Source organism: Zeus faber, assembly GCF_960531495.2.
Source record: "Zeus faber genome assembly, chromosome: 14".
Classification (NCBI taxonomy): Eukaryota; Metazoa; Chordata; class Actinopteri; order Zeiformes; family Zeidae; genus Zeus; species Zeus faber.
In genome coordinates this window covers 8,958,906-8,977,162 of record NC_137200.1, presented here as the reverse complement: position 1 = coordinate 8,977,162, position 18,257 = coordinate 8,958,906, and the positions used below count along the sequence as shown (strand labels likewise).

The 18,257-nt window shown below is 42.0% G+C and overlaps 1 protein-coding gene across 1 annotated transcript in view; it reads right to left on the bottom strand.

Annotated features, from left to right (window-relative positions):
* Positions 1–4,880, bottom strand: part of cux1a (cut-like homeobox 1a) — a gene marked incomplete at its 5' end in the record, with an annotated part of 106,184 nt that extends 101,304 nt beyond the window's left edge. Inside the window, one exon of the mRNA XM_080014211.1 lies at positions 4,818–4,880. Within this exon, the coding sequence (XP_079870337.1) occupies positions 4,818–4,880 (63 nt within the window). The remainder of the gene's footprint in view (positions 1–4,817) is intronic.
* Positions 4,881–18,257: the final 13,377 nt, after the last annotated feature.

Here is an 18,257-nt window from a genome sequence, read left to right as displayed (position 1 = left end):
CAATTTTCTTCAGCCCGTGCAATTACTGTACGTGTGTAAATGTACTTGTATTGACAGATCTGTTTTTAATATACTGCGTGTGCTTATTAGCTGATCGTTTGTTTGTGAAAGGAATGGTCAATTGAGAGCAGAAAAGGGAAAAAAAAGAAAATCTTTGTTTGACCCAGAGCAACTACAGCAGCACTGCATGAGGGTGAGTAGCAGTCACTTTAATAGATGACACTGCAATATCCCTCCAGGATGAACAAACCTATCTATCCATCTATCTAATAGACACGGAGCGAGCCTTTTCCAAATTTGTAGCACACTCCTGTCAACGCAAATTCCGATCACACTTGAGGACTTGACAAGAAGACAGAAGATTTCAACGCAGTAGCTGGAGCAATAAACTGAATCAGCGTGTGACAGAAACACAGACCACCAACTGGGACCGGAGAGCAGAAATGTGAATTCACATTTTAAAAAACAATTATAAAAAGATCTCACATATGCTCAAAAGGATGTTAAACAGATGAAATGAACTTGAAAAGGTTTCACGATAAGAAAAAGAGGATCAGTGTGACCAATAAAATTAACACCTTGAGTTTGGTTGAATTAATAGCGGAGATGAATACAGACTAATTCTGAATGATTCCGATTGGTATTATTGTTATTATTGTGTGTTGGGGGCGGCAGGGGAAGGTTTACGGGTGTGTAACGGGGGGAGTGGGTGCCAATTAAACTATGGCCCGAAGCTCTCATTAGTCTGTTTAGCCTCTAGCCCCACTTTGTTTTGCCTTCAGGTTTTGCCTACTCCCAAATTAACGGCAGGTGACTTTTAGACACGGGCATTTTTAAACCTTACAACATGATGTGTATCATTACTTATCAAACATTATTCACTCAGCGGTGACCACACTCGTATGTGAACGCCAGGGTTTTGGAGGCCAAATAACCCCACGGTGCCTTTGGTCAAAGCACTTCACTGGTGATTCATTGGTGGTGTTTGCAGTCCCCTCAAACAGAGGGCTGCAAGGTAAGCAACCTTACTCCTGTAGAGCCATTGTTTGTGTGTTTGACAGCATCGAAACACACTTCGGTACCGCTGGACAGTGCAACATTCCTTAGAATTGAATCTGGGACCGCGTGGTGTTCGAGGTGTATTCCCTGTTGACGTAAGGCGTATAGAAGGCATAAGGCGTGTAAGGCGTATGGAAGAATTTATTTTTGCAGTACACTTTTTGCACTAAAGATTTTCTTAGTTGACTATTAGTCGTCAGTTCAAGCCATTAGTCGACTTATAACAGGTTTATTATATTAGTTGAATTATTTTAATATATGTTTTTGGGGCATCAGAAAATGGTTTGAGTTCCAGGGCTGAGAAAGAATATTAGAACTAAAATTGTTAACACTGTGCTACATTACAGATACTGTACAAAACCTATTAACTGGTCAGCCTTTACAATCTAAATTGAATTTACAAGCACTGAGACACAAAGCGAGCCTGTTCAATACACCAGTTAAAATTACTTATTAGGGCCTATTATTATTTTATTAATGTACACATTAACATCATTTGTACTGAAATGCACTCGTCGGTCGCATTTCCGGGGGCAGCAATCTCGGTTATTTGACGTGCCGTGCCGTCCAGGGACGGGGAACGTTTCAGGACTTCAGTATATTTACCTTTCATATTTATAATTTATCATAACATTACAACGGAAGTGCTCCGAACCAAACCATATAGTAGTTTAATGATTTCAGTCTGAACCTCCCTCGAAAATGTCAAACCTCCGATCCGAAAGAAGGAAAAAACTCATCCTCATCGCCAATTTTACACTCCAAAATAATGCATTGCAACAGGATGTGTCAATGTCACCAAAATAAGACAAGTGATAATGGCAGATTACAGCACAGCTCGACTTTGACTTAGATTCATTTGAACAATACATTACATTAGAAAAGGTCTAATTTCCAGAACCACGCACGCACACACACCTGGCTCCTGCGAGTCTCTGCCCTGCGAGCCCGCTATGGTCAAGGTCCATGCAGCATTTTAAAAACAGCCACTGTTAATACTCATTCATGAATCACACAAAATGTTATGCATAAATACGAAACAACAACTGCCCTCGATGGTGCAGTAGCTTTAAAGAGCCGGGGCCCAAAGAAAATGATGCAAATAGCTAGCTGTGACTGCCGCCGCCCCTTCCCTCGCCTTCCCTGCCCTGCCTCTGTCTCACACAGTTTCCTTATCCCCTGATGGCTCCCACCATTATTTCGAGGCTCGGGACACGGGCCGTTCCGAATACATAGTTTATGTGGGAGGCCTGTGAGGGTTGTCGAGTTGTTCTGTGCAGTTTTTTAGTCAGAGTGCGGAGGTGGGGGAAGAAGAAACCAAGTTGAGCTCCAGTAAATTTAAAAAAAAAAAGGACAAATCTATGATGAATAAATAGTTGTTACATTACTGGTGGTAATTAATTTGTTTAGATTTTTAATCCTGGGCAGGCAGATTGATAAGGTTTTGTCATATTTTACAAATGTTTCAATAATCAAAGAATGCATTCACTATTTTTAAACCCAGAACTTATTATTGGTTCCCATCATTTATTACTGGGAAACGCATATTATCGTCATGTTTCTTAGTGTACTTTCTGAACATGCATTGAATAACAGTAATGCTACGTTTTACAGAGAACATTTTTTTTTTAATTAACACAGTGCACACCTAGCAGGTCTGACTATATTGTGAGTGTTCCATTTTCGAAAGGAAGGTTGTTTTTTCTTTTAGGCTTTGCCCCCATTAGGCAGCATTCAAGCACGGTTTGAAGGCTTGGGTTGAACAATGGTGAATCTCTCCCTTAACCGTCATTCATTTACCGTCAATTTGAATAACAGCACGCATATGTTCTTCACGGTCAAATGATTTTCTTTGACGTGCTTGAATTTCTTTTAGGCAAAGAGGGAACTGAAATCTGCACTGAAACAGGCCAATGGAGGTCACCTCAGATTAGATAAGATGACATTTTAATTATATCTGAGGAGAAAACTGCAATTTCCCCAAAGCAGAAAGATGTAAAGATACAAGTGCAGGTTTGGCCTGATGATATGAGGACAACACAGCTGTGACAGTAGGTTCAAGTTGGAGACATGAATAATAATTTAATCATGTAAAAAAAAAAAAAAAAAGTGCAATATCATTTTAGATCATTAACCTTAGGAGAGAGTGGAAGTAGTTTATGGAAGGGCAGTTTTTAATTAGTGCTGTACGCCAACTTAGTTAATGAGCTGGGACTTTTATACCCTACTGGATCTTAAAATACTTCTTTGGTCTGTAGCAGCCAAAACACACACAAACTGTCACAGCTGAAGAACCCTATATTAAAATAAGTACATCTAATTTACATTTTTCAAAGAAACTCTGCAAGCACTACTTGCTGCCTGCATTCATGTCATCAATGGGTGTCTTCCATTTTATTTGACCATTTTCTCATTTTAAAGCAATTCATATTCCGCCTTCGAGAATGTTTCCAAACTAATTGGGTTAAATTGATCTCCTAATCAATTAACATTTTGGACGTTGTATTTCTGAAGTAGGAGGCCTTTAAATGTAATTACAAATAAAAAATTTATGTTTTTTCGTTCGTTTTGCAATATCGTGATGAAGCTCAAATTTTGTCTTTTCCAGGTCTTAAATGGCTGCATTACAGTAAAGTGATTCAATTCTCTGAACTTTTAGGTCTGTTCTGAGCGATTTATATGAGCTGTACTTGATATGAAATATAAATTCTATATATTTATATATTCTGTACATATTCTGGTTTTTTTGTCAATATTTCCAGTTCTTGAATGTTCCATCTATGTCATATAAGCATGAGTGTGTTTTTTTTCCCAGATATTAAAAATCTACCTGAATGGGAAACTTTACCACGATAAAGATCTAGACCTACGCCACACTGCCCGTATATAGGAGCTTTTGGGGAAAGGTTTAATCATTTAGAAAACTAGATTGTACTTTAGACTGTGCTGTTTTTTTGCTTATATTTTCCCCTGTATTTTTTTCTGCTTATATTTGCTTTTTTTTTTATATATGACTATATATATATATATATATATATATATATATATATTCCAATTTGGATATTTTTCTTTCTACTTTGTTTTGCAGCTCTCATAGTTTGCCCCTTTTCATAACTTACAGTACCGAACCGAATGCATGGGACAAATAGACTCTTGACCATGTAGAAATGTTTATACAGCTTATCAGCTTATTTTGATCTTTTTTTTTTTTTTTTTCAACCCAAAAATAATAAAACATTTCAATGAAATAAAAAGAATCATCCAAGTGTGTTTTCGGAGCAAATCCTCTATTAATAATAATAATAATAATAATAATAGTTATTATTATTATTATTATTTGTATTATTGTATGTTATATGTATGTTGTATATATATATGTTATATATATATATATATATATATATATATATATATATTATAACAAGGAAACCCAAGCTTGTCAAGTTCAAAGTCCCCCCCCCCCCAAAAAAAGCGCACTCTTTTGACAACTCTATCTCGGATGCTCACATTGCCATGGTGACCGCCCCCCTCCCTCCTTCCCCCGCGGCCACGACGAATCGATCGACAGGAAAATCGAACAAAGGGGAGGGGAATCAATTCCCGATCACCGAGAGCCGCGCTTTAATCAATAGAGAGGAGAGGGGGGCTTCCTACGCCGGGGGTGATGGGGGGGGGGGGCGGCGGCGGCGGCGAAACACCGACATGCGGAAAAGCCGCCGTTTCAACGGAGCGTTAAGAGGAGGAAAAACATGTCTGACCTGCAGCTGCTGTAAATCAAAGCGCTTCCAATATTGGAACATCGATCCCGCGTTGGCCGCCATCTTGAGACATATTGAGACGGAGTGAGAGGCTGATCAAGAGAGAGAGAGAGTGAGTGAGAGAGAGAGGGGGGGGAGAGCGAGAGAGAGAGAGAGCGAGAGAGAGAGAGAGAGAGAGAGAGAGAGAGAGCGAGCGAGCGAGGGGCTGGAGTTGAGCGGGAAGGAGGAGGTGGTGCGCGCAAAACGCGGAGCGGAGCTCGAATTGAACGGCGCCGCCGCCGGTTGAGACGCGGAGCGGAGTTGTAGGGGACCTGCGTGTTAACGAGGGGCCGGAGCGAATGAACTTGGGGGGCTTATTGGTGAAAACACGGAGTGGAGTTTCTCGAACTTTTCGGAAGGGAAGCAGTAGGTCCGCGGCGCTGTTGTTGTTTGTTTGTTTGTTTGTTTGTTTGTTTGTTGTTTGTTTTTTATATAATGGCAAATGTTTTGTTTTCTCTCGACAGAAAAACTGCCTCTCAATAACTTGTGTGTTTGTTTTTTTGTTTGTTTGTTTGTTTATATAAATGGCGACTTTTTTGTTTTGTTTTTGTCTCGACAGAAAAACTGCTTAAATCCTCCCAATAACAGACTGCCTCTCAATAACTTGTTTGTTTGTTTTTTTGTTTGTTTGTTTGCTTGTTTGTTTGTTTGTTTGTTTTTTATATAATGGCAAATGTTTTGTTTTGTCTCGACAGAAAAACTGCTTAAATCCTCCCAATAACAGACTGCCTCTCAATAACTTGTTTGTTTGTTTGTTTGTTTGTTTGTTTGTTTGTTTTTTATATAATGGCAAATGTTTTGTTTTGTCTCGACAGAAAAACTGCTTAAATCCTCCCAATAAAAGACTGCCTCTCAATAACTTGAGTGTTTGTTTTTTTGTTTGTTTGTTTGTTTGTTTTTTATATAATGGCAAATGTTTTGTTTTGTCTCGACAGAAAAACTGCTTAAATCCTCCCAATAACAGACTGCCTCTCAATAACTTGTGTGTTTGTTTTTTTGTTTGTTTGTTTGTTTGTTTGTTTGTTTATATAAATGGCGACTTTTTTGTTTTGTTTTTGTCTCGACAGAAAAACTGCTTAAATCCTCCCAATATCAGACTGCCTCTCAATAACTTGTATGTTTGTTTGTTTTATAATATAAATGGCGACTGTTTTGTTTAGTCTCGACAGAAAAACTGCTTAAATCCTCCCAATAACAGACTGCCTCTCAACAACTTGTTTATTTGTTTGTTTGTTTTATAATATAAATGGCGACCGTTTTGTTTTGTCTCGACAGAAAAAACTGCTCAAATCCTCTCAATAACAGACTGCCTCTCAACAACTTGTTTATTTGTTTGTTTGTTTTATAATATAAATGGCGACCGTTTTGTTTTGTCTCGACAGAAAAAACTGCTCAAATCCTCTCAATAACAGACTGCCTCTCAATAACTTGTTTGTTTGTATGTTTGTTTGTTTCGCAAATGAAGAAGCTGTTGGTAGCTGTTCATGACGAATTGTTGAATTTACATTATGTACAGATAATTTAAAAAAAAATAATAATAATAATAATAACACAATTAAGCGTGATGTAACCTAGGAGATTGTGATCACACGAAAGACAAATGTTTTCATTGTGGCTTTTACAAGCACCGTGGAAAGACGGGCATAAAATTGTGTTCATAACATTATGCTGTAGCTCTGAGAAAAGAATATGACGTTGCAAAAAGAACTATTTCAAATAAAGAAGAAGAAAAATCTATTGAGGTCATGGTAAATGATCAGCCCATGGAGTGAGGAAACCTTACTTGAAGGGATTCCTTCAAAAACAAAAAAAGGAACGAACGTGATAGAAAGCAATGGAATCATTTCGCAAACGTCGTATTCTTCTGAACATAAGATGCCTCGCAATGTCTTCCCACCGGGTGGAGTTGAAGAAGTTATCCATTTCATGCAGATCGCGTCGTGGACGTCGCTATTTTGACGCCACGGGAGGCGGTTGGAAGACACCCCCTGGAAGACAAAGCGCCCCCCCCCCGGGCGGGGCGGGGTACACGGGCCCTGTTACGCATCAGCCTCCAGAACCAAACCATCCCGTCTAATCGGGATTCAGTTTTGCTCTCCGGAGAACCTAACATGGAAAAGTGGCTTCCTGGCAGGGATCGCCGTGAAACCCCAAGGGCCGCGTAGAACCAGGGCGGCCTAGAACTCTTTTTTTTTTTTTTCTTGTCGAGTGAAACTTGAGGAAGTGAGGAAAGCCGCGGTGACCCCTCGGCACGCGGGGGGTGGGGGTGAGGCGGGGGGCCCGAGGAGAACCTCATGACCAGCAGATTGGAATCCAATTAGCGGCCTCGCAATTCGTACGGACAGGACATCAGCCGCCCGCGTTCGGTGGACGCATGCTTCGGCACGACGCCCCCCAAAAAAGCCGCGCACGACTGGAACCCGCATTCCTCCCAGCCAACGGGCCGCGTAATCCTTCCTTCAGACGACCATTATCTACTAAATCATTTGGAAGGAGGGGAGAGAGGGGAAATGATACCGCGAGGTGAAGCAGCTGAAGAACCTGTTAAGAATGTGGAGTCTCGCCTTCGCCGAGCCGCAGAGCACGTACGACAGATAAGAGGCCACGCGGTGGGGCGGCGCGAGGAGAGATTTTGTGGGATCGCAACTGAAAAGAACGCAGTATTGATTTGTTAAGCTCAGTGGTATTTGTGTTTAAATTCCAGGCCTTATTAAAATGTTGGTTTTCATCATTTATAACTGTTCACAGCCCAGGTTCGCTGAACGCTTATAATACTACTAGTACTACTATTGTTATACTACTACTACTAGTACTACTACCACTACTTGCAGTACTACTACTACTACAATACTACTAGTACTACTATTGTTATACTACTAATACTAGACTACTACCACTTCCTTTAGTAGTACTGTAGTAGTGTGGTACTATTACTAGACTACCACTATGTAGTGGTAGTCTAGAAGTGGTAGTATTGCTATTGTAGTAGTAGTGTAGTCATAGTAGTATTTATACTACTACTACTAATACCACTACAACTAGACTACTACTACTACTTCCTTTAGTAGTAGTGTAGTAGAAGTAGTAGAAGTAATAGTAATACTAATTCTACTACTATACTACTACTACTACTAATGTACTACTGGAAGTAATACATTAGTAGTACATTACTCGCTACAGAAGTGAGTAATGTACTAGTGGTAGTAGTATTGTTATTGTAGAAGTAGCATAGTAGTAGTGGTGGTAGTAATACTACTACATTACTAAACTATACAAATTCGAAGTTGTTTAAAGCTTAAATGTTTCTCCCCATTTCACTTAAAGACTTCCCGAGAATGAGCATTTGTTTTAAATGTTCTCAAAGCAAGCTGGATGATGTTACACATCAACTACATTACCATTCAGCTAGTCTCCCAAAATATATATTTTTTTATCATTTTACTTAAATGATATAATCATTAAACGGTCTATTCTTCACTTTTGACATGTTGAGACTTTTTGCAGTACAAGATGTGTGGCCACTTATCATTGTGTACTGTGTGTGTGTGTGTGTGTGTGTGTGTGTGTGTGTGTGTGTGTGTGTGTGTGTGTGAGTGTGTGTGTGTGTGTGTGTGTGTGTAATCCCCTATGTGGACCCCCCATGGCTGTGTTTCTATTGGTTTCGCTAAATCCTCAGCGCTTCCCCCTCTCCATGTTGAACGAGGGTGTGGGATCTCTTTGCGCCCCCTGCCGGCTTCTCTGAAAACGGCATCCTCCACTTCATTCACCACTTTTTTTTTTTTTATTCACCAGCTCTGTTTTCTTTTCTTTTATTGTTTTTTTTTTTTTGTCCTTTTTACTGTTTCAAGTTCACTCCCTCACTGGTTGAATGTGTAAACCACACCACCCCCATGTGCTGCAGTGTGGTTTTCCAGAAGTGTACTATCCAATATGCAGAAAAATATATGAATCTCAAGGGTCTCACTGCATTATGTTATGATCAACCAGCCTTTAATCGTTTAATCGTTTAAACAATTAATCATTTTTCAGCCTTAAGAATACTAATCCCATCAAATTTGACACCCCCCTCCATTCCAAAATATCACATGAGGCTTTAGGACGTTAGTGTTTAATTTAATTTAAAAGACACCAGGGAATGGCAGATGAGGGAGGCCATCGCTTCGATTACTGCGTAAGGATTGTGTAATGCTATAAGATTCCCTGCGTAATTAGGCTATGACTAGTGGCCTAAATTATTTTTTTTAATCCATTAATTTATTTATAGGGATTCATCTGTTTTAGCATACAGGTAATTGGAAATTGAAACATTTAATAGGAAATCTTGGGGAAGGCTCATAGTAGCTTAGATCATTACCAGGGCATTCAATTGTAAAGGAGCTGAAACATTGTCAGAGATCAGTTTGGAGGATCAGGATCATAATTGTACTTATTTTACCTGTTAAGTAGACTAAACTAAGACAAACTGAAGTGAAGAATATAAGACAACTCATCCAAAAACAGCATCAGAGACAAAACAACCATAAAACATTCCCATGTTTTATCTCTGTGGGTCGAACAGCAGCCGCCCCCCCCCCCCCCACGCCTTTCTCAAAGTAAGATTGTGTCAGGGTTTGCACTGTGCTTGTTTTATTATCCTTCTCTAGCTCCCTCTGTCTTTCTCTAGCTCCCTTTGTCTATCTCTTGCTCCCTCTGTCTCTCTCCAGCTCCCTATGTCCCTCTCGACCTCCCTCTGTCTTTCTCTAGCTCCCCTTCTCTCTCGAGCTCCCCCTGTCTCTAACTCCTTCTGTCTCTCTCTAGCTCCCCCTGTCCCTCTCTAGTTCCCTCTGTCTCGCTCATTCTCCCCATTTTTCCTTTCTAGCTCCCTCTGTCTCTAGCTCCCTCTGTCTCTGGTTCCACATCCCTGTCACTGCACACCTGTCCCTATTCTGCAATCCCACCACCTGTCTTACCCCTCCTCGTTACTCCTCTTGCATTTAACCTGTTCCACATTCACTCTGTTGGTGTCAGATCGTTGTGCATATGGAATTCTCTGTCGTATCCACTGTGTCGATGCTCTGCCTGATTCCCTGCCTGTTCCTGGACCACGATTCCCTGCCTGTTCCTGGACCCTGATTCTCTGCATGCTTTTCTGGACCCTGGTTCCCTGCCAATAAGTTTGCCTTTTGACTGTTCACCTGGTATTGATCCCTGCCTGTTCTTCAATAAACCCTTTATCCTTGCACCTACTCCTGAGCCTCCGTTGTGTCCTGCATTTGTATTCTGCATTCTGACCAGCCATGAACCCTGCTGACCCAGTTTTTGCAGCTTTCAGGCGGTTCCTCATCAGGGACCAACCAGGCGATTTACCTGCTAGCCACCTACTTGCTAGCCACCAACCTGCTATCCACCCATCTGCTAGCCCCGGTCCTGCTAGTCGCCAGCATGCTTCCAGGCCTGAACATTCCAGTCCTACCCTTGGCCAAGCCCACAGTCCTGAGCCGACTAGCGCGGTACGCGCCCGTCCTGTTCCTGCCCCTGAGGATCCCCAGCGTTCCCCCTTCTGGGGATAGTGCCTCGTCTTTTTCTCAAGGGACCGTCAGAGTACCCAAGGAGAGGGCTTGGTCCCAAGGATCCCCGAGGCTGTCCGGTGCTCACCAGTCTCTGCTGTCCGGTGCTCCCCAGTCTCCGCTGCAGGCGCTCACCAGTCTCCACCGCCCGGCACCTTGAATTTCTGGTTCAGCGGGAACAACCAGAAGCTGCTGCAGCTGGAGGCCTCTGTGCAGTCCCTCCAGCCGCAGGCAGCCAAACTTGCTATGCTCATGCAACAGCTGCCATCCTCCACTCCCCGGGGTTCCCAGCAACCAGCTATAGAGGCAGCTCCACCACCGGCTGCGACCAACCCCATCCGGCAACCTCACCTCTCGCCTCCCATTTTCCCCGAGCCTGCCACAACGGTCTCCCAGTCATTGGCCGATCCTACTGAGGCTCGCCCTGCTCTTGTTCGCGTTCCAGTTCCCTCGCCGTCAGTTGCCTCTTCCGAGGACCAGCCCTTCCAGATCCTGGGCCGTCGTCTGCCTTCCCCTGAGATCCAGCCCGTTCCAGTTCCCAAGCCGTGGGCCGCCTCTCCCGAGGTCCAGTCCGTTCCAGTTCCCAAGCTGTGGGCCGCCTCTCCCGAGGACCAGCCCGTTCAAGTTGTCAAGCCTTGGGCCACCTCTCCCCATTACCTGCCCGTTCCAGTTCCCAAGTCGTTGGCCGCCTCTCCCCAGGACCTGTCCGTTCCAGTTCCCGAGCTGCTTGTCACTTATACAGAGGCTCAGCCAGTTTCAGAGCCATCAGCCGGCACTCCCTTGCTGACGCCCAGCCTCTTGGCCGCCCTCCAAAGTGGCTCTGCCTACAGGGTCGTCCTCCGGAGCAGCTCCGCTTCTCTGCCCAGAGGTCTGTTTGAACTTCCCAAGCGGTGCCGTTACCTGGCTCTGCTCCCTGGCCCTGCTCCCTGGCCCACCTCCGGAAGGACTCCGCCTGTCTGGGCTGTTCACTTGTGCAGGGTTTCAGCACCTAGGCCGTCCGCCTGACTGGTGTTTTACTCCCTGTTCCCAAATAAACCCTTTATCTTTCCACCTACTCCAGAGCCTCCATTGTGTGCTGCATTTGGGTTCACCAGACTGTATCGTAACAGATTGTTATGTGGGGAAAAAAGTTCAGAAAAGTATGCAACCGGATGAGTAACCAATAACACAATGATATTCGATAGAAATAACGACTTAAACAGTAATACTGTTTGTTTATGCACATTTTATTTTAAAATATTATTGAAAAAATGTGTAAACTAAAATAGACAAAATAGCAAGACTACACCCAACTGTTAAGACTGACAATAATGAAAACTTTCCATAATTCTATGTTTTTTCTATTTCTATGCTTTTGTCATTATAGTAATTGTCTTAAAAATATACTGAGCTTTATTTGTAGCAGTAATGAGGCAACATATTTATATCTTATGTATTGGAAATATCGGATTACTTAGAATTTATTTTAAAAGGTCATTGGAGTCTGAAATTGTAACATGTACTGTATATTGTACAATCTGCTTTTTGGTCTATGCAGGACCTTGACCGCAGCGCCACCCAGTGGTGTTAAGGCGAAAGTTCAAGTCGACGAAAACACAATGACAATGACCCATGGGCTATTTTAGTATTTTGTATATTTAGTCACTTAATACACGATAATTCAGCTTATATCTAAGGGCTTATATTTAAGTGAATAGGCCTCTTTTGTGATATCCAGTCTCTAGTAAATAAAGTGTTCATTGTTATAGTCTTAATAGCAGTTCCAATAATTAAATTCATGTAAAGCACCTTGAGTTGCATGTTGTGTATGAAATGTGTTATACAAATGATGATATATATATATATATATATATATATATATATATATATATATATTAAACCTGTGCTGTCAGCATGCTAGGCATACAACACAGAGTATTTGTATGCCAGTTGCATCCAGGACAGAGTTAGTCTGCAAGAGGAGTTCAAGTTCTCAACCTGCAATGCAACACTTTATTTATTCTTAAATCATCAAGAACTGCTCTGTCCTGTGAACGACCTGTCGGATGACAAGAGCACAGTTTTGGTTATGGAGAGCCACCACCAACCCCCCTCTTTGGAGAACTATTCATCATGTTTGGATCTATAAACAACTACTCCAAGGGGGGGGAGTCACCACGGTGCGACAAATTCACATAGAAACAAACAACATTTACACAAAAACATGAACATTGGATGACAACATGTGTTGAAAAACTGAATTAAGTTCAGGACAACTGGAACTACAACTGGTCACGTGGCCTCTTCCTGTCAAAGTTATGGCAGTAAATAAGGGAGGAAAGAAGAGGAAAGGACCCCCGGTTGCTGGGGTGCACTCCACACAGGGGTGCGTGTGTGCATGTGTGCGTGCGTGTTGCGTGGGTGTGTGTGTGTAGATGTCCACGAGTGTACACGACTTATCCCCATTGGTACTGGTGTAGAAAGTTGGTATTATGTTGCGGCGCCTCCAGGCAGCGCAAGGGGCCCCGAAGCCCCCCGAACTCCACAGCCCCGCGGACAACCCCCGGCTGCAGGAGATCCCCGCCCTGTGGCCACGGAAGACCCCCGGGCCCCCAGAGAAGCCAGAGGGCCGTGGAGCAACTCCCGCGCCCAGCCTAAGGAGCATGACCAAGTCCCAGGGAGCACGAGGAGGCCCTGCGCACCAGGGGCGCACACATACAACCAACCCCCGGGCGCAGGCACAAGACGCAGCCGCCGGCATGGACCGCGGGCCCGGATCACGGCCCCACAGTGACAGACCGACACCCCGAGCCAGCCCGAGCCATGGGCGGGCCGGCAAGACCCCCACGCCCACCCACGCCCCGCACAAGGGGGGGGGGGGCCCGGCCCACCGCAGCCGACCAGGCCCGATGTGAGTGCCAAGTGACCAAACACGTAGCAGCAAGTGCCCAGAGCGGGGCACCCCGATGCTACACCCCCGCCGGGTGATGCCGGCAGGCAGCAGAGAAGCCCCACTGCAGAGGCAAAAGGCCGACAGTCGCCCCCCACACCCCAACCCACACCCCCAACGACAGGCAGTCCCCCCAGGGGCCCCAGAAGGCACCCGGCTGTGCTGTCCGCAGCCCCGCCAGGTCGCAGCACATCACAAGCCAAGCCACAAGGCGCACGCCGTCAGGACTCCAGCCAGGCCGGGAGGAGGGGCCCAACCGACCGCCCCCTCCGGCCAACCATGCCCCCACACCGACCCGCCAGCGACCAGCCACCCCGGAAACCCCCAATGTGTGCTGTTGGTAACTGCAGTTAAAATTGTCCTTCAGGCAAGTCGAACCCAAATCACTCCCACCCCTCCTGTCTAAAGGTTATGATATAAATAATAAAGGTAATGATAATAAATATCGCTGCAGGCAACAATACACAGGGTCCAGTTTTCTTTTTTGGTACGTGTTACAATTTTTTGCTTTTAGTGAAATGCATCAAAGTTGACTGAACTTATAAACATCATGTAGTTATGCGCATGTAATTCCATGAATTAAACGGTCATGACATTACATATGAAGCATTCCCATTTCAACCAGACGTCAACTATTGACTTGATTTTTTTTATGTGGCATAATTTGTGTCATCTGAGAGGTAAGTTCTAAATAACTGTTCTAATTAGCTACGCTAACAGCCCTAATGTTGTTTGTAAGTTGTATAGTGGAGTTATTTGGAAATCTATCTGCTCCATATGTGGATCGATTTGAATGAAACTTAACCACGAGATCCTTGTGACATAGCGGTTTAAGGACACCTTAACTGTGCTCATAGCTTCTGCCGAAGTTTGTGTTACAGATAGTTTTAGCCTGGTTGGACATATTTCAGCGTGTAATGCATTGGACCGCGTCTGTGATATAGATCAAATTCGCTTGTTATTTTTTTTCCACACATTTCTGCTCCATATTTGGATTGATTTGGATGAAACTTCAACCATGAGGTGTTTGTGACATACCGGTTCAAACAAGACAAAACTGTGTTTGTAGGTTCTGCCGAAATTTGTGTTCCGGATAGTATATTTTTCCGGAATTTTTTTTATCTATATATATATATTATAAATATAGCTGCAGGCGGCAATACATGGGGCCCAGTTTAGTCTTGCTAGATACGTATTACAGTTCTCCAAATTCTGTGCAACGTAGCATGAGTTCCAATTTTTCGATTTTTACAACCACTCCGAGATGAACTGTCGATTTAAAAAGCGTTGGTTCATGATATCACAAAGCGACTGTGTTTTAAATGTAATGCAAATGTTCTTAAATCTTTGGTGAATTTTTAAAGTTTTATCAATATTTCCTGATACAAATGTAGATCAGTGTGAATCAGACTTGGACGACAACACGTATGAAACGTTCCATTTCAACAAGACCTAAACCAAAGATCATAAGTTCTAAACTGACATAATGCTGATCTGTGATTTTTGTCGCAAAGCAGCGATACACGGGGTACAGTTTATTAGTTTTAGGCATGTTTTTTCGGTTTCTGTGTAATGCAGCCAAATCTACTGAACCTATTGACATAATGTAGTTACGTCCATGTAATTCCACAAATCAAACATTCATGCCATTACGTATGAAGCATTTTCATTTCAACCAGACGATTTTAAGTTGTAATGTGACATAAGTGTTTTATGAGATAGGTCAGATCTAAATTTCTAAATCAATGTGAATCAACCATTGCATAACAGGATTTCTGCTTGATAATTGTAAACTAGTACTACCAGGAAAGGTTAATAAACATGCATCATTATTATTTGACAGTAATTTCTTAATTCTTAATATATAAATACATGTTAATTGTAATTAGTACGTCATTGTATTTTTTCTGTTAATAATCTACAATTTTAAAAATTCCGTTTAATAGATTACTTGTCTATATTGTAAGGCAGACAACATTTATGGAACTTAAACATTTACTTGGCATTTGAATTTCTACGGAAGAACTTGTCAATACTTAACACTTTCTGCTTTTTCAATTAAATCTGCTATGTTTAGCTGTAGAAAACTTTTTATACATCACATTTCTCTTAAACAACGTTTATTTTTTACTTTGAACCAAACTTTGTCATTGTTATAACTTACTATGTTGTATGTAAGTACATGCTCAGTCTCAGTGACCGTAGGTGACGCTGGGTCTTGTGTGCGTTAATTATGACGACTTTCCGCAGGTTTACGTATTTACTGAGATTTACAATAGTGACGGTGACTTTTTTTGTGAATTGCATTTTCAATACGTTTAATTTCCATGAAATAGGGCTGGATATATAATAGTAAATAATATGATGACGTCAAAATGCATCTTTCTGTCAATCTCATCTCCCTCATTTTGTTTACATAAAGTGACATGTCAGTCAAGCAGGACCAGCTGAATATTTGGGGTCAAAGTTGTTCAATTTCTCACTAATATCTGCTCCATATGTGGATCTATTTGGATGAAATTTAAACCACAAGATGCTTGTGACATACTGGTTTAAACTAAACCTTAACCGTGTTCGCAGCGTCTGTCATTGTCCAGATAGTTTAAGCCAGGTTGGACATATTTTGGTGTGAAATGCATTGGACCACGTTGGTGATATAAATCAAATTTGGTCGGTTTTTCACTAATTTCCAATCAGTATGTGGATCGCTTTGGATTAAACTGTAACCACGAGGTGTTTGTGATGTGCGATGGACCCCTAATAATAATAATAATTATATTGTTGCTGTTATTATTATTATTATTATTATTATTATTATTATTATTATTATTATTATTATTATATATTTTTTGAAATTTTGATTGTGAAACATTGGCTACAAAAATGGCCACAGCCTATCAATGCAGCAATAGTAATAGCACTGTAGACCTATTACTACTGTAGGCCTACTAATCAAAGACATGGCCTCTCATCAACAAAGTAGGTTGAGTTGAGATAAGATGAGATAAGCCTTTTTTGGCTGGGAGGAATCTCAGCACTTAAATCTGAGTTTTAATCTTTTAATAATAATATAAAAATATATATATAATTTTGAGACACAATTATTAGGTGTGGAATTGTGTGTGTGGAAGATTATTTCACCGGCTTTAAGAAAATTGATCTCCAGCTGTTTGACTTTAACATCAATACTTAATTCTCGTGTTTTCTTTCAGTGAAGACAACGGAAGAATGGAAACATATCTAGGTTGGTTATTTGGTTTGATTTCAAGTCACACTGTACACAGTGTGTTGTGAACCGATCAAACATGGAGACCACACTGGAGTAGAGGCTCCTGGGAGACTGCACACTCCCTGACCCTCCCTCGCACTTCCAGAGGGTTCTTCCTGTGGCCTTCCTCTGTGGTCCTTGTGAGAATCAGAATCAGAATCCATTGTTTCCGCCAACCACATACAAGGCATTTGTTGTGGTGAGGACTGATTGGTGCACTTCTCTAAAGACAATTTGCATAAGAAGCTCAACTTTCCAAAAAAAACACAAACAAGGATAGTCAAATGTACAAAAAAGCCAAATACACAAAGAAAATTGTCAAATATAAAACCGAAACAACAAAAGAAAATGGCAGTATGGTTGCTAGTATGGCTATGTGTATAAAATTTAGATGTATGGGATGAAAACATATGAATAAGCAGGAAGAAATTATAACCATGTTCTTACAAAGTGATTACAATGTCTACAATGTTCACAGAAATCACAGTATATTTAACAGTATAATTATTATATATTGTGGGGAGAACATTTTCTTTTTCCTGTTGACTTCGGTCTTTTTCACCATGCAAAGTCACACAAACACATAATGAAACATGCACGTTATGGTCTGGGGGTGGTGTGGTTTATGCAGCCACACCTGTCTTGGGTCTAGGTAATTTTTGCCCGGGATCAGGGTGGCTGTACGCCTGTTGCTCTTCAGAGCAATCAACGAGCAACAGGTAATTCACCCATGCCCGCACACACAAGGAGCGCCTCTGTCATGACGTGTGTCCATCTGCTCCCGCTTGTTTCATCTTACTAGTGTGTTTGCAACATCCTTGCCTGTGTCTTTGTGTCGGAGGGCCCTGAAAACGCCACTCGGGTGGTGTGTGGCATATTTTATGTATATTTAAATAAATAATAAAACAAATATATGTTATATTATATATGTATAGAATATATATAAGGACTACATTAAAGTTATCTGTTGATACATTTTTGATAATTTTTCAAGGGTTGTTGATGCTCGCCGCTAGAAGCTACTTCATTTTTGAAGTCATTGGAAAAAAGTTTCCATTGTTTTTGGAGCAAGCATGCACCGAAACCTTCGCACACACACACACACACACACGCACACATACAGACACACACACACAGACTCAAAGACATGGAAAGAAATAAGACTAATAAAAGGTACACACAGTGACACTGCAATCAGTCATCTGAAACAGGCGCCTCCTCAAGGTCGTCTTGCTGTGTAAATGAGTTGTCCTCTGTCAGTCACAATGGCCACCTGTTTTCTCGGAAACAAATAAGGCACAGACTCCAGAATTCATAACCCATTTTCTTTTTGGGCATATTCATTCCTGAGATTTTGTTGTCACATTATATTGTATCACACTATTCGCCACAAAAATATCCCCCACCCCGACGCATGCATATTATTCCATTTCGTGCTGGTATTTATCCATGTGGCCAGTGTGACGGTGCCCACTGTCCGGCGCTGTTAAACCATCTGTCACAAAACAATAAAACTCCAGATGTCTGTCTAACAACGTAACAATAGAGCGATGAAGTGCCACGTCTGTATATGGATGGAATGCCTCAGACAATGGCCCGTCCTCCTTTGTCTAAAGTTAGCGCTGGTAGCCAAGCTCTGTCAGCGCAGCTATATAAAC